Source organism: Carex rostrata, chromosome 12 (assembly GCF_964058835.1).
Source record: "Carex rostrata chromosome 12, lpCarRost1.2, whole genome shotgun sequence".
NCBI lineage: Eukaryota > Viridiplantae > Streptophyta > Magnoliopsida > Poales > Cyperaceae > Carex > Carex rostrata.
This window is the reverse complement of record NC_135929.1, coordinates 11,464,679-11,481,665: the sequence shown is the minus strand read 5'-3', so window position 1 is coordinate 11,481,665 and position 16,987 is coordinate 11,464,679. Positions and strand designations below refer to the sequence as shown.

The 16,987-nt window shown below is 32.9% G+C and overlaps 2 protein-coding genes and 1 long non-coding RNA gene across 3 annotated transcripts; 2 read left to right on the top strand and 1 right to left on the bottom strand.

Moving 5' to 3' along the window:
• Window positions 1-2,520: 2,520 nt before the first annotated feature.
• LOC144563223 (3'-5' exonuclease-like) lies at window positions 2,521-6,754 on the top strand. The gene is made up of 7 exons (XM_078312654.1): window positions 2,521-2,586; window positions 3,800-3,863; window positions 4,279-4,335; window positions 4,773-4,820; window positions 4,954-5,010; window positions 5,609-6,009; window positions 6,301-6,754. Exons 2-7 carry the CDS (start codon window positions 3,805-3,807, stop codon window positions 6,597-6,599), a joined length of 921 nt encoding a protein of 306 aa, XP_078168780.1. The 5' UTR covers window positions 2,521-2,586; window positions 3,800-3,804; the 3' UTR covers window positions 6,600-6,754.
• Window positions 6,755-8,261: 1,507 nt separating this feature from the next.
• LOC144562648 (uncharacterized) lies at window positions 8,262-8,932 on the bottom strand. The gene is made up of 3 exons (XR_013514174.1): window positions 8,695-8,932; window positions 8,527-8,571; window positions 8,262-8,435 (listed from the first exon to the last, which is right to left on the bottom strand). It is a non-coding gene; the product is annotated as an uncharacterized LOC144562648 (long non-coding RNA).
• Window positions 8,933-14,492: 5,560 nt separating this feature from the next.
• On the top strand, window positions 14,493-16,169 carry LOC144563628 (UPF0481 protein At3g47200-like). The gene has a single exon (XM_078313110.1). The coding sequence runs from the start codon at window positions 14,493-14,495 to the stop codon at window positions 15,921-15,923; it is 1,431 nt and encodes a 476-aa protein (XP_078169236.1). The 3' UTR covers window positions 15,924-16,169.
• The last annotated feature ends 818 nt before the right edge of the window (window positions 16,170-16,987 follow it).

Genomic DNA, 16,987 nt, shown 5'->3' with positions numbered 1-16,987 from the left:
AGATTGGTTTAGAGGCCCTGATATTTTTCAAATTCTCCACAAAATATGATTTTTTGGTTTATTTCTTTAATATGATATAAATAAAAATTTGGGATAATACAAGCAATAAAAAAAAAAATTAAAAATACCTTAAAAAGATTAAAAAAAAAAACAATAAAAATTTGAAAATACATTAAAAAGCTTTACAAAAAAAGTGCTAAGCACTCTTTTTTGCGAATAATATTTATCTGATAAACTACTTCAATAAGAAATGTGGGACTAATAAATGTCAATGGGTTGTGGTTCCGGGTTGAAAAAGTCTTAGATTTCAACAATATTCTATTTCAATTTTGAGTATTGATATGAAGAGCTACACATTTTTGTCGCACGTGTTGATTGCCTTGTCAATTTTAGAGAAGAATCATGTTGTTAATGGAATTGGAAAAAAAAAAAAAAAAATTTAGAAATTGGCACAAAATCAGTGAGTATGCTACCAGACATTATTGAGATGGTGCATGATACGCTGGTAATTAAAAATCTGACTTGATTACAACACGCTATCCAAATCACGATATAAATAGTCACAGCACGACACAAATCTTAAAGGCATGATAGATTTGAGCCCTCCTCATTATATATTAGCCTAAATCTTAAAGAAGTTGTGCTTTATAGATTTGAGCCAATTGATCCTCAAGTGCCTTGAGGTAGGGTGCAAACGGATCGGATATTATCCAATCGTATCTGTATCTGTATTTGAAAATTATATATGAATATCTGATACAGTGTTGTAAATAACGGTATGCGGTCTTGGATAGATAGGGTACTGCCAAGCGATTAATCGGTATGTGGCCGATTAATCGAAATTATGTGGACAATTTAACATTTTTGTTAAATTTGTATATATATCATAATTTATTAAAAATAATTTATTTAACTCATTAAACTTATCAAGTAAACTTAATTTAATTTAGTTCTATTATTATAACATGATACTAAGCACTTTACATGTGCAAGTAACACATTATTTTAATGAAAAAATAAATTCAAGAATTAAACTTTTTCAAATACTAATAAGTAATAACATATTATTTGAAAGGAATGAAATATTCTAACATAAAATCACTAAATTTGGTTTATGATAACAACTTAATTTTATAAATGAAAAATTGAAAAAGTTACATCAGTAATTAATAATAAATAATAGAAAAATTAATGAATTTCAAAGTAAGTAAGAAAAATATATATATATAAAATATTGGATATATGTCTAAGCACAAATAAAACTACAATACATGATTTATAATACTTATTATCACACACTATCACAGAAAAAAAGTCAATGCGAAAAATAAATATTCACTTAAATAAATTAAAATAAATAGGAATAAATGAACGATTAGTAAAACGGCCTATTAATTGGAAAAAAGGTTGATTAATCGTTTTCATTCGCAAACATGAATTCGTTAAGTGTATTCGTAACGATTTGGCTGCTGTTAACAATTAAACGGCCGTTAAGACCATTTTTTGCAACATTGATCCGATATTCGAATATCCGTACGAATACATATATGATTTTGAATTTTAATTATCTGTATTCGAATAGTAAATATATACCATATAATTTACCATACATTATAAAAATATTTACGTATATCTACGGATATTCGATATTCAATCCGTATCAGTATATGAAAATTAACAACGGATATAGATATGGTTTTACCACTATTCGATCTGCATCTGTATCCTAGATCTAGATCCCCAAAGTAATCCAATTTTTGGGTTTTGGATCAGGACCGTTCAATTTGAATCCGTCGCTGAAAATTGCTTTGTGATTCGAATTCATCTTTCGAATTGTGTGCGCTCCACTTTCAATAATTATGGCAGATTCGAATTGAACAGTCCCAATTTAAAACTCAAAAATTAAATTACTTCACTGCATCTGAATTCATCCGTTTCCAGAATTCAAGATGGGTCTAATATGATGAAAAATCGAACCCACATAAAACAATCAGATCCGACCCGTAAATTCATTTTAATTTCATCAAATGCCCAGAAAAACGAGTGCGTATCCTCTAAGATATCTCATATTTTCCATGACCAACGTGTCCGGTGCCTATTCGGGATAGCGCAGGGGGCCAGTATTATTTGAGCTTTGAGATTCGTGCAGAATGTATTTTAACGGTTGAAATTCTCCAAAAAGTCACGCAAAATATGAGATATCTCAGAGATGCGAATTCCAGAAAAACCAGAAGGGTCGGAATTCGCTAAAGTAACCCAATCTTTGAGTTTTGAATCGGGACCGTCCGATTTGAATCTGTCGCTCGAATTGCTTTGCAATCCAAATTCACCTCTCGTATATCTCTGTGCGTGCGCTGTAATTATTGCGGATTCAAATTCCGATTTAAAACTCAAAGATTGAGTAGAATTCGAAAAACCATGCCTGTACCGACCCGTTTAAATAACAGTTCTTGTTAGCTGTTAGTCAATCGGATGCGTTTTCTTGCTGTCTGGTCTAAAGCTTCCAATCCTTCTCACTGTATCCAAAATTCGATTCTCTTTTGCCTGACGACTGCATTGCGAAATTCGATTTACTTATTCATTCAGGTAATTCTTTCCTTTCTAGGGTTTTAATTTCGATTTTCTTTTTTTTCCCTTTTCTTAAAAGAACTGTTCTTTGTGTTGTCAGTGGAAAGAAAGAGGTTTTAGCGATGTGACAACCAAATGTGGTTCGTTTTTTAGCAGAGTTAGTGAGATTTGTAGGAATTATGGGGAACGAATTTAATCTTTACCTTTACACTATGATCGGAACACACTATTGATGGGAGTTCAATTGATTTCAATTCAATAGAATTCAATAGAGATGAATTCCAATTGAACTTTGTTGATCAGAACCAAAATAGAAAATAATTCAATTCTCTCATTTTAACACATATCAGTATCCACATCATTTGACCAGAAACACCTTTATTCTTGACCAGTTTGTTCCAAGTACAATAAAATATCTAATTTCTGTAAAATTATTAAAAAGCTGAAATTTTATTTTTTTGAGAAAAAATGAGGGTCTTGTAACTTACATTATAACTTACATTATAGAAAGGCAAAGCTCAAAACAGTTGAGCATCAAAAAGTGGATTGAAAATGGAAATAAACACAAATTAAGACATCAGTAAAATGAAACCCAGTAGCGCGCCTGGTTCACCCTTGCAAACATTTGATCCGAAAAATTGCAATGAATTAAAACATGTAGATGAGTTTTGAGGAAAGCCCTTAGGCATGCATTGAATTAAAACATGTCTTACATTGCAATTACGGAAAAGGAAAAGAAACATCTATATGCTATTCTACTTCTTAACCTTACATAGCTGTTACTGGTAAATAAAATTCTCTCAAATTCAAATACAACATGATCCGAAAAATTAAATCCTACATGCAGAAAGTTAACATAAGTTCTAAAGTGACTATGTTATTCCACTTATGTCCCTGTTACGTGTAGCAGAATATGGTTCTACTTAGGTCTGACTGCAGCCCCAATTCTTCCATAAGAGTCTTGCTTTGGTACCCATTAAAAGCCCCGTTCTTTTGCCTTGCCCAGTTTGAATGATATATTATATCTTTTTTTTCTTCTTAACTTTTCTCTGGTTGGAATTAGGGGGGACAAATTTAATCTTTACCTTTATTCCAACCAAAATTTTAATAGGAGCTGTGTTATGCAGTATTTTCATTAATGAAAATTTTCACAATTCGTAACTCATAAGAGAGATCTTGCTAAGTTGGAAGGTAGAAATAATCTTTTCTTTTTATATTTGATTGATCGCAGAAAAGATGGATAACAAACCAACCAACATGCCTAGTGATGTACCCTTTTCAAATCAGGCACAGAAGTAAGGCATTTTTGGGATATTAATTTGAGGGTTTGCATTGCTTAAACTTTCAAGTTAACATGTGAATAATCAAGTTCCAATGTATGGGCATCTAAAGCTCGGATTTGCACAAAAAAAACCTAAGAATTATAATTGTACCAATATTCAGGGACCGAATGTGTCCTGCAATCCAAAATATTCCATTTAATAGTTGAAAATTTGTATGGTTTTTTCGTATTCTTAGGAGAGAATGAACTTAGGGGTCAAAAGGTGAATGTGCCCAAAGGGGTTCTTCATTGAATGATAGGGTAACAATTGAAATTTTTAAAATTTCAGCAGAACTGTCATTTTCTTTTTGAACTTTTGAACTTTCGACATGTTGGCTTTTTGTTATTTCTGTGTGTATTTAATTTTTCTATTTCTTTTTAAACACAAGGTCTGGCCCATCTGGACAACGAGGCAAGTTTTTTGGTAAAGGAGGGAACAAGAAAAGGTTAGTATATTGAGATTTGTTTAGTTCCACCTTTTGTAATATGTATTTCAGTCTAATTTAAATACTCTAAATTTAGTGCTTCAAAATAACACTTGCCTGGTACCAGTACTAAAAGCCAATTAAACAATAGATTTGTTTAGTTCCACCTTTTTCTGGTATGGATGTGCTTCTTGTTGGGCCTCAAACTTCACCATGGATTTTGTTGTTGACAATTCATTTTTTAGATCAGGTCAGGGTTTATTTATGTTTACGCAGGAATTAATCGATTGAAAGGTGTACCATTCTTATACTGAGAAAAGATGCACCCCTTTCAAATCGGGCACAGAATACCTAAGAATCATAGTACTCATATTCAGGGACCTAATATGTCATACAATCCAAAACATAACATTGGATAGTTGAAGTTTTGCTTGTATTGTTTTATGGTGTGTTCTTAGAGTTCCAAAGGTGAATGTGTCCCAAGGGGTTCTTCAATTAATAATAGGGTAATAATTGAAATAGCACCGTCATTTTCTTTTACACTTTTGACGTGTTGATTCTTCGTTATTTCTCAATGTATTTTGTTTATTTCATCTGTTGGTATGTATTGTTAACTTTTCTATTTGTTTTGAACCCAAGGCCTGGCCCATCTGGACAACAAGGCGGGTTTTTCCATGAAGGCAGGAACAATAAAAGGTTAGTTTTTCAACAGTGTCAAGGTTTGTTTAGTTTTTGTATTCCGGTCTAAATTAATAATTTTAATTTAGTGCTTGATAATTTAAACTTTGAGCCTGGTACTAGTTTAGAAGGCAATTAAACCATCTCTTAATTACAAAGACTTGTCAAGTTGGATGTCAATGTCTGGTATAGATGTGCTTCTTCTTGGACCTCAATCTTCACCATAGATTTGTTGTTGACAATTTTGTTTCTATATCAGATATAGCTTATTTTATGTTTAAACATTCTGGACCGAGTAAAAGCAAAAGTTGGGTGTATTACTTTGATACCGCCACCACACGTATTATTGACTCTTTTGGAACTAGTTTATGTATGCTGAACTTGATGATTTTTAATGGAGTCAGTGGCTCATGGAGTCATTTTATTAAGAAAAAAAAGGTAGTAATAATAATATTAATATTTGAAATTTAGATATATACCCATCATAAACACTTGATTTAGATATTTATAATCTAAATTGAAAAATTTGTAATTTGTTAACATGAAAATGCACCTACTAGCTATTTTTAAACAATTTATAATATCTAGCTTATCTTTTTACTTTAAATAAATGAAGCAGGAAAACTGGCCCAGCCACCACCTCCACCCCTAACTCCACTGCCTCCACCACCACCTCCACCAGAGCAACCACCGACGGAAGCACTCCTTCCAAGACCACTCAATCAAAGATCCTCTTTGGTCCCTATGAGATAGACACCACTGTCACCACTGACCCCTCGATCACCGACCAATGGATCTGTGACACCCGTGCAGCCCATCCCACCACTGATGGAAAGAAAATTGTGGTGGGCCTTGATTGCGAGTGGAAGCCCAACCGTGTCCGCCACCAAGACAACAAGATAGCGCTTCTTCAACTCTGCATTGGGAACAGGTGCTTGATATTGCAATTGATTTACATGAACCCCGTTCCCGATTCACTCAAGGCATTTCTTCTTGATGAGATGATTACTTTTGTAGGTATGATTAAGACCAGGATCGATGTTGGTTGTTTGGGATTTAACAATTTTTATTTTTAAAGCCAATCAAAATTAGGTCAGTGTGATGATGGCTTGACATGATAGATACAGCAAAACATGCAAAGAAATACGTTTGAATAGTAGAAGCCTCCAAAAAGAAAAAAAGAAAAAAAATGCTGGTAAATTTGGCACAAAACACAAAAAGAATGTAACATAGGATTAGTAAAGTATACCGAATGCCAGCACTCTATTTAGAATTTATTGAACAACTGTTGCTTTACTAAAATTCCAGGTGTTGGGGTTGGTGAAGACTTGGCTAAACTAAAAGGCCACTACGGGCTCAAATGCACCAAGTCCATGGACCTACAAAAACCATGCAATGCATTTCTGCGAATAGAAACAAAGAAATGCATGGGTCTGAAGGGTTATGCCCGAGAGATTCTGAGTTTTGAATTGGAGAAACCGAAGAATGCAACTCAGAGCAACTGGGAGCAATGGAATTTGAAAGAGATGCAAATTCGTTATGCTTGCCTTGATGCATTTATCTCCTATTTGCTGGGTTCCAAGGTTTTGGAGGCAAAATCTGATTGATATTTTGTTTTTTTTCATTTTCGGGCGGACGTCAGTGTCATTTGTCAATCTGTTCCATTTTTTGCATTAGGACCTGATAGAAAATTTACTGATAGAATAGTAAGCTGAAGCTGTTGTCATTCTAGGGCTCTTTTGTGAATGATAAGACTTTCACTTTGATTTCTGTTTCTAGTGATTAGTGATTAGCGAACTTGACTAAAGGAGGAGACTTCATTCTCTCCAAAATTGAATATTTGATGAGGTTAAACATGTTTCATTTGATGGGCCCTATAAAGCCCAATAAGCAAGGCCCAATTGATATATATTTTTAGAACTCTCGGTTTCAGTTGTTTATAACTTTTATATCAAGTAATTTTCTACCTATTTAACAATAATATATATTTTTGAAATATAAAATGTGGTCTCCAAACACAAGTGATGGACGGTCCAGATGCAATATCCCTTTCTTTTTTTTCCTTTTAATTCCATTTCACTTATTTCCTTTTAATTCCATTTCACTTTCCTTTTATCTCGTTCTGGAGGAATCCCGAGAGCACTGCTCGGTTGGAATTAGAAAAGTGAGGTGTTAAAAGTAGCCAAATTTTTTTATTAATATCCAAAAAAGAATTTTTTTTTCATAATCTACATCTTTTTGATAAGATTTTGAAAATTGTCCAAACTGCCAAATTTTTTTTGGAATGTTAGCTAAATTTGCTGTTTTAAGTTTTTTTTAATTAAACAGAAATTGTTATAATTTATTTATTTTTTTATTAAAATATTAGAAATATATTATATATTTCTTTAAAAATAGATAAAATACTATATAATTTGATTTATTAAAAAGATTGCGACAAATAACCCGGATCAATATTTTTCAGGCCGGATTTTTTGCAGCTGTAAGAAAAATTAAAATATTTCTTTGTGTTATTGAAAAAAATAAAAGTGTTTTAGATCTGAGTTATTGATTCCGGTTCAAAAGTCACTTCTAGATAAATACATAAAATATTGTGATCCTAATTTTTTTTTTTTTGACATTCTCTGACATAAACACATTGAAATTTATTGTCATCTAATTTGTGAAAGAATTCAAAGCAAAGATATCTCCACTTACTTTGTTCCTACTTAGCATCAAGTTGCTGATATATTTACAAAACCCTTGGATCATGAAAGGTTTACTTTTTTATTATTTGGGTAATTAGGCAAAAATCTCAGCCGGATAACCACATCAAAATCAAAAGAAAAATAAAATAATATAAAATTGATCCAATCTATTGGAGATTCCCGCTGATTTGACATATAAGCCTTGTAAAAATATGAAATATATCAGAAATCCACTATTGGAAAATATGGAATGAGGATCGATTATATACGCATATTAGTATCGGAATACAACCGATTCTGATGAAGGCGATACTGATACTACACCAATCTGGATTGGTTAAATAACCGATCCTAATAGTAACTATTAGGATCGGTTGTTTATGAAACAATCGATCCTGATAGTAACTATCAGGATCAGTTGTTTATGCTAGTAACTGATCCTAATAGTTACTATCAGGATTAGTTGTTTATATCAGGATCGGTTGTTTCAAACAACCGATCCTGATATTATATTGGATCTAAATTTTTTTTTTATTTGGCCATCTTCTATATATATTTGCTGGCCAGCATGAAATATTTTTTTTATTTACCATTGATTTATTGAAGCTCAAAACCAATTAAGAACACAAAATAAAATTCATGAAACACAAATAGAAGTACAATAGTTGAAGAAATTTGGTGCAATAGCAAAATAAAATTCAGCCACATGTATGGCACTCCCTCTTTTATCGTCTCCACCAGTGCAAACTTCAAAATCTGAACAAATATTTATATCATTTGCTTGCTTATGCATCTTCGATACATGTATTATTTAAATTGAAAGACAAGGAAAACCTAGCTAGCATACCTCAAAGTGTACCTCTTCACCGCCGATGGAATAATCTCAAAAAGCCTTGCTCAAATGAAAAAAAAAAAATTGAAACCATGAACTGTAATACTGCAATTTAGTGTAAATTGAAAATACAAAAGATGCTCAAATGTACATAAGAGATTTGAGGAAATAAACAGTATGTACCTTAAGTATAATTTAAGGGCATAAGCCGGGGCATCACCCTTCATCTCATTCCATGAACTTGGAAGAGATGGATGGCACATCATTGTCAGTTTTTGTCTTCTTTGCCTTTTTTTGACATGATCGAGAGAGAGAGACGGACGAGTTGAGAGGCGGGTTTGATTTTTGCTAAGTTGAAAATGAGAGGCGCGAAATGAAAATAAGAACCCTAAAAGAGGGAGAGACTGAGACAGAGAGAGAGACGGAGGAGCTGAGAGGGGGGGGGTTGATTTTCGCTAAGTTGAAAATGAGAGGTGCAGAATGAAAATAAGAACCCTAGGGAGTTATCAAAATCGGTTGTTTCAAAATAACCGATCCTGATAGTATCAGGATCGGTTGTTTGAAATAACTGATCCTGATAATTATACTACAAATATAATTATGTTTAATGGTCCTGATAGTTACACAAGAGTTTAATGGTCTGATCTTGTGCCGAATAACATGATATTTTAACATTATTTTTGAGTTTATCTTACAAATATAATTATGTATAGGAAAAGTTTACAACCTTGTCTGATCTTGTGTTTTTTTCTGAGAAACAGAGTTTCTATTTTTTCTGTGATTTTTAATGGTCTAGAATCTTTAGATCAAGTGACTTTCTACAATTTTTCTGTGTATGTTTAATCACTAAGAGAAACACTTTTACTACATTTCTTTTTCAAATGATTTGCCTGCTTGGTGCGTATGTATATATTACATTATCTGTTTTCTTACAGGGGTATATTTGTAATTTAGCTATTTTCACTAGAAAGTATCCAAGTTTACCATTACTGCTAATGTATTAGGACACTTTACCATATTTCCTTTTTCAAGTGATTTGTTCCTTGACTTGAATTTCATGCTATATTTTTTTTGGCATTGTCTCAGTTTTTAAATTGTGCAATTTCACCTCAAGAATGGTACATTTTGTTTTTTGAGAAAAGGTCTTTGTCCACTGACCTTTGTCCACCATCTGTCCACAGTCCTTATCCACTTCCGTTTAACTGATTTTCACATATTCAGTCCCCACATTCCAACAAAAATTCAAAACCTTATCAGATTGCACGTATTTAAATCTTCATTCCCGATCATCTCTTTTCTTTTTAAATCTCATTTTCAAAAACTTCCTTCCCGATCAGATTATCTTCCTGCGGAGGCGATTTCCTTCCTCTTTTAAATCTTCCTTCCATTTAATTGATTTTCACAGATTCGGTTCCCACAATTTTACAGGATATAGTTTACAGTTTTACATGATATGCAGAGTGTTTTATAAGATATAGTTCACAGTTTTATAACCTTATTTATTTATTTTTATTAATTTGCTGGATGGTATTTCGAAGAACGCTAGTTTTTTTTATGATATTCTGGATGTTGAATGATATAATTAGGTTTGCTATTTTATGGTGAATATTATGGTTTGTGTTGAACAGATATTGTGTGTGGTGAATATTGTTGTTTTGTTAAACAAATGATGTATGTATGTTTAGATTCAGAAATTTTACAGTATACATGGAATTGATTTATAGTTTAGATTTAGAAATTTTACAGTATTGATTGTTTGTAAGTTGTATGTTTTATGCTTGTAGTTTAAGTTGAAATTTTGTATTTTTTTACAGTTTATTTTATCCTTTTCATATGCTTATTTTAAATTATTGAAATTTTATAGTTTTTACGTTTTATTTTCACAATTTGATAGTATTTAAAATTTATGTTTTTTAATTTGTAGTTTAATCGTTTTCATCAGCTAATTTTACATTATTTTAAATTTATAGTTTTTATTTTTTATTTTCACAGTTTAAGTTTACAATTTTACAGTATTGCAAATTGATATTTTTTTAATTTTATTTAATCTGCTAATTTTACAATTTTGTAATTTTATAGTTTTTATCTTTTCATTTCACAGTTTAACTTGAGATTTTTATAGTATTGAAAATTGATATTTTTCAACATTTTACTTTATCGTTTTCATCTGTGAATTTTGCATGTCTATAATTTTATAGTTTGTACATATTATTTTTATAGTTAAAGTGGTCAATTTTGTAGTATTCATTGTTTTGATGATTTATTTGTGTGAATTCAACAAAAAAAATCGGAAAATTTAATTTTGTCTTTTTATCATGTTTTTTGTCAAAATAATTGTTAATAACTAACACTAACTGCCAATAATTTTCTATAACTGTAATTTTTGAAATTACAAATTTTTTTGTCCTATTGTGCAAGTTGCAATGTGTTTATAACTATCATGGGACCACTTCAAATAGTTGCTGGATGTTTTATTTTTAACTGATACATTTTATGTGATATATTGTATAATTATAAAGCATATAAAAGTAATTTTACAGTATTCGCGCAAGTTAAAGCTGTGGACAAATGGTGGACAAAAGTCTGTGGACAATTAGACGCTTCCTTGTTTTTTTATCTCTTGTTCTTTTGTGTAGCTTTTTCTTTAGAGTGAGTTATGAGATAAATTTTTTTATGTGGTTAGTCAAAGAGGGCATGCAAAATCCTAACAAAAGATAACCTAGCCAAGAAGGGTTGGACTGGAAACCAAACCTGTCATTTTTGTAATGAAAATGAAATCATTGACCACTTATTTGTCACCTGTCATGTTATCTCTTCAATTTGGTCCTGGATAGCTACATACAATAATTTTACTTTTGACTGTGTCACTATAGCTGATCTATGAATACTAGATGCTCATATTCCCCTAAAAGATAAACTTCTCATTGAATTAATAAGAGTAGCCACATTATGAGTAGTTTGGCTAAATAGAAATAAAGTATGCTTTAATAATGCTGCAGTTCCTACCTTAGCTTCTCTAGGATCCCAGATTATAGCACTTACCTCTTTCTGGTGTAAATCAAATAATGATGAAACTTTTTTTAAACTAACCATGATTTTATCAATGGATGTCACCAATTTGTATCAGGCATGCTCAATTATAATACTCTCGGAGACCGATACCTCCACAGGGGACAACAACTCTTGGGATTCTGAGGAAGATCCCTTTCTTGGGTTAGAGGGGTCAGATCTCTCAAACTACCTTAGAGACAGAGCAGAATTTGATGCCATAGATGCAGCCTATATGCTTTCCTCTAATCCAACTGCCAATTCATCTCATGCCAGCTCCTCAATAGCTGACTAGCTACTACTTCTATTAGCATATCAACTGTTAATTCCCTTTAGTTACTGTTTTGTATGAAATTCCTCAGACTATTTGGTGCTTAGCTAGCTTTTGTCTACCTTCTGGTTGCCTAAAAACCATACTTTGTTGTTTAGAAAATGGTGCAATCAGTTGGTTTGTATCTGCCTTACGGCATATTTTTGTATGAACAATTAGTTTCTAATGAAACTGGTGGTCTTTGAACCACTTTTATCAAAAAAAAAAACTATGCATAGCATGGATTGGTTCGTACGTCAGAACATGTGCTGAGAAGCGAAGGAAAGCTGATGCCAATTGGGTCGATGGCACAACAGTTAGTTAGTTAGTGGCCATTCTACATGCTTCGTGCCGTCATTAAAATTGGGTAAATATGTGTGCTATTAAAATTTTAGATGGTAAATACTTAATTATATAAAGAATTTGGAGAGAAAATAATACATATATAGTTTTACATCTTTTGAGAGTACAACAAATACTCATTCTAAAGAAAATAAAAACAAGAATTAATTTGCACAACCTGACCCGCAACCTGTTAAGAGAATATGTCGGGAGCTAGGAGGATGCACGGAAGGTGTTTGACAAAATTCCCGAGAGAAATCTTATCACTTGGTCAGTCATGATTGGAGGATACGTGTATGTGCATGTACATGACAAGAGGGGAAAAAATAATGCCCTATACTCTCAGGTAACATAATACTCTCAAATACATCGGATGGTTACCATCTGTAACTAAATATTATGTTACTGCAGGTCAGATGACAGAATGTTTCTTGAGGGAATACTTGTAGTTTTCTGCTCTAATTAAGGCTTTTTGTTATTTATGTATGTATTTTGTTTTTTTAGTTTGTAGGTATGTATTGTTAATTTTTCTATTTCCTTTTAAACGCAAGGTCCGGTCCATCTGGACAACGAGGCAAGTTTTTTGGTAAAGGAGGGAACAAGAAAAGGTACCAGTATATTGAGATTTGTTTAGTTCCACACCTTTTGTAATATGTATTTCAGTCTAATTTAAATACTTTAAATTTAGTGCTTCAAAATAACACTTGCCTGGTACCAGTACTAAAAGGCAATTAAACAATATCTTACAAAGACTTGTCAAGTTGGATGTCAATGCTTAGTATCAGTTTTTTCTGGTATATATGGATGTGCTTCTTGTTGGGCCTCGAACTTCACCATAGATTCTGTTGTTGACAATTCATTTTTTAGATCAGGTCAGGGTTTATTTATGTTTACATAGGAATTAATCGATTGAAAGGTGTACCATTCCTGCTGGTAGCTACTACCATGCTTTTCAAAAAAAAAGAAAAGAAAGGTGCACCATTCCTATACCGAGAAAAGATGGATAACAAAACCGACCAACATGCGTAGTGATGCACCCCTTTCAAATCAGGCACAGAAAACCTAAGAATTATAGTACCGATATTCAGGGACCTAATATGTCATACAATCCAAAACATAACATTGGATAGTTGAAATTTTGTATTGTTTTTTGGTGTGTTTACCATCAAATACACTTCGAAGGTTAATTTTTTATTTATTTTTGATTGAGATAACAGGCCTACTCGGAGGCATCTAGTTCCAGTGCAGGTCATAATTATTGAACCATTTCTTTGAGGGTTATAAAATAATGATAAATATAGATTAAATTATTCATAGCAACATCAGAAAGGTGTCCTGTAATCAATAATAAAAGTAGAAATTTAGTTCCAGAACCACATTCTCCATACACTAGTTAAGAAAAAAAAATAGTTATGAAATTTAGTTCCAGACTTGACTTTCTCTGCATTCCTTGAGCATTACGTGGCTCACTGTTAGACCTAATTTATTTCAGGAAAGAGTTTTCAATAATGCAAGGGCAATGTTGAAAAGAAGCATTTTTATTCTCTTATGCATGAAGGCTCAAGGTTATGTATGCACAACAATTAGAAGAGAGCTGGTGTGAAGGTCCTATCTTCCAGCTCAGCGTGATAAAGATCGTTTTGTTCAAGTTCAACGATTTCTTTGAGGGTCATAAAATAATGATAAATATAGACTAAATTATTCTTAGCAACATGCATGTCCTGTAAACAATATTAAAAGAAGAAATTTAGTTCCAGAACCACATTCTCCATACACTAGTTAAGAAAAAAAAATAGTTAATTATGACATTTAGTTCCAGACTTGACTTTCTCTGCATTCCTTGAGCATTACGTGGCTCACTGTTAGACCTAATTTATTGCAGGAAAGAGTTTTCAATAATGCAAGGGCAATGTTGAAAAGAAGCATTTTTATTCTCTTATGCATGAAGGCTCAAGGTTATGTATGCACAATAATTAGAAGAGAGCTGGTGTGAAGGTCCTATCTTCCAGCTCAGCGTTATAAAGATCGTTTTGTTCAAGTTCAACGATTTCTTTGAGGGTCATAAAATAATGATAAATATAGATTAAATTATTCTTAGCAACATGCATGTCCTGTAATCAATATTAAAAGAAGTAGACGTACTAATGATCAATATAAACACAAATGATCAAGGTCGTTGTGTTCAAGTTCAATCAAAACTCTTCCATTCACCAAAAAAATATTAATGGAAAAAATCCAGATAGTTTTAGATCTCGAAACCACTCCTCTGTCATCAGAATCAATGCAACTTGAAGCCTCTGTGCAACATGAACTCGACACATGGGCCAATACGGACGAGGCGAAGAACTTTACAATCTTTCGCACACCACATAACATTTCAGAAAGCAAGAAAAATTTCTTCAAGCCCTCTGCCGTCTCCATCGGCCCATTCCACCATGGTCAAAAGCACCTCCGAGCCTTGGAGGAACAAAAAGGGCGGTTCTTGCAGGATTTCTTATCCCGTGAGGACCACCTAAATTTGAATCTCTGTATATCAGAGATGAAGTTGTTAGAAACGAGAACACGAAGGTGTTATAATGAGACGTTTGATGATCTTGACAGCAACGCATTTGTCAAGATGATGCTGCTTGACGGATGTTTTGTGCTCGAGTACTTTTCAAAAATTTTAGAAAACAATTCCATGTCTTTAAAAACTTTAGAATACAATTCCATGTCTTTTGATGAGATTGGCTGGAATTCTTTTTTCATACCGCATGAGTTGCTACTTCTAGAGAACCAAATTCCCTTCTTTATAATTGATAAGTTGTACGATATTGGTAATTTAAATAAAGAACGAGATAGAATGGTTTTTGTTAAATTAATTGCTTATATTCTTTTGTCCCAAATTCAAACCCTAGACTCCCTAGACTCCCTAGACTCCATAATCTCCAAAATTCCAGACCCTCCAGCTGAAATTCATCATTTGGTCCATCTGTGTTACCACTCTTTAGTGCCCATCCCAGAGAAAGCAGTTGTATTGAGTTCCAAATCATTTGATCTTACCAGAATGTTCGGCACCAATAGAATCAAAGGTTTGTTCACAAGAAGATTTTCTCGTTCGAATTCACAAAGCCTGTCAGTATCATTGCCGAATTCTACCAGGAATATATCCTCGATGGTGATCCCTTCTGCCACTGAGCTCAAACAAAAGGGCATGAAATTCGCACTAAAGAGCAACCCGAAACATATGCTCGACATATCATTTGAATATGGTGTCTTGAAAATCCCTAGACTAGAAATCAACGAAGGCACTAAGCCTATTTTCGCAAACCTTATGGCATTCGAACATTCCAAATATGGCAAAGAGCACTCACCCTTTACAAGGTTTGTAGCAATTTTGGATAATCTAGTGAACACACCATATGATGTGACAATATTACAAGAGCACGGAATCATTGAGAACTGGCTAGGCAGTGAAGCGGAGTTGGCTGATTTCCTCAACCAGGTCACCGAAGGTGGTTCTTGGGGGAGAGATCATTATTTGACGGAATTATACACGGCAGTGAACAGATACAGTGAATCAAGCTGGCACAAGCATCGAGCAAAATTGATTCGTGATTACTTTAGCAGTCCGTGGGCAATAATTTCTCTCATCGCTGCATTGATACTTGTAGTTCTTACATGTGTACAATCTTTCTATGCAGTTTATTCCTACAAATACCCCCCAAGTTAATGATGCTTAAATTTCACAGTACTATTCGGGGCTTATAAAATGAACAAGAGAAAAGTGGCGTTACCATGTATGTTAGGAAGGAGTTATTTTTTTATCTTTTTTTTTTCTTCCTTGTTTGTCAATTGTCATTCCTTTTAGTGTTCTATCTTGTCTGTCTTGTTGTTGTTGTTTTTTTTTTTTTTTATGATTTCCTACGAAGTTTTATTCAACAGCACCTTGTTACTCTGCACTCTATATATATTTGAATTCCTTTACTTTGTGTCCTTTATCATTCAATTTTTAAGGTTAATTATTTTCAGCACCGGTTACAGGCATGTATTGTCTTTTTTTAGATTACCATGAATAAAAGAGAAACAGTAAGTTGCAAAGTAGCAAATAGTTCACAGCTTTCTGAAAACAAGTCTAACAGAATTACCTAAAACATTCGGCATACAGTTTTGTAATGCTTTTATTATCTCAAAATTAGTTTTAACTGAATTTCCAAACTCTGGTGTCTCAGTTTTGTAATGCATTCTTGACTTCAAAAATTCATGTCAGTAAATTTTCATGATTTTTGAAGGTGTTTTGATATGTTAATCAGAGGTGCAAATTTGGGCTCAGAAGCACTCCTTCAGCAGTTCGGGCAATTTTTGAGAGCCGATATCTCACGATATGTTTTGTGATTTTCTATGAAACTTCACAATCTTGTTCTATGAAGTCAAGAATGCATGTCGATAAATTTTCATGATTTTTGAAGGTGTTTTGATATGTTAATCAGAGGTGCAAATTTGGGCTCAGAAGCACTCTTTCAACAGTTCGGGCAATTTTTGAGAGCCGATATCTCACGATATGTTTTGTGATTTTCTATGAAACTTCACAGCCTTGTTCTATGAAGTCAAGAATGCATGTCGGTAAATTTTCATGATTTTTGAAGGTGTTTTGATATGTTAATTAGAGGTACAAATTTGGGCTCAGAAGTACTCTTTCAGCAGTTCGGGCAATTTTTGAGAGCCGATATCTCATGATCTGTTTTGAGATTTTGTATGAAACTTCACAGTCTTGTTATATGAAGTCAAGAGTGCATG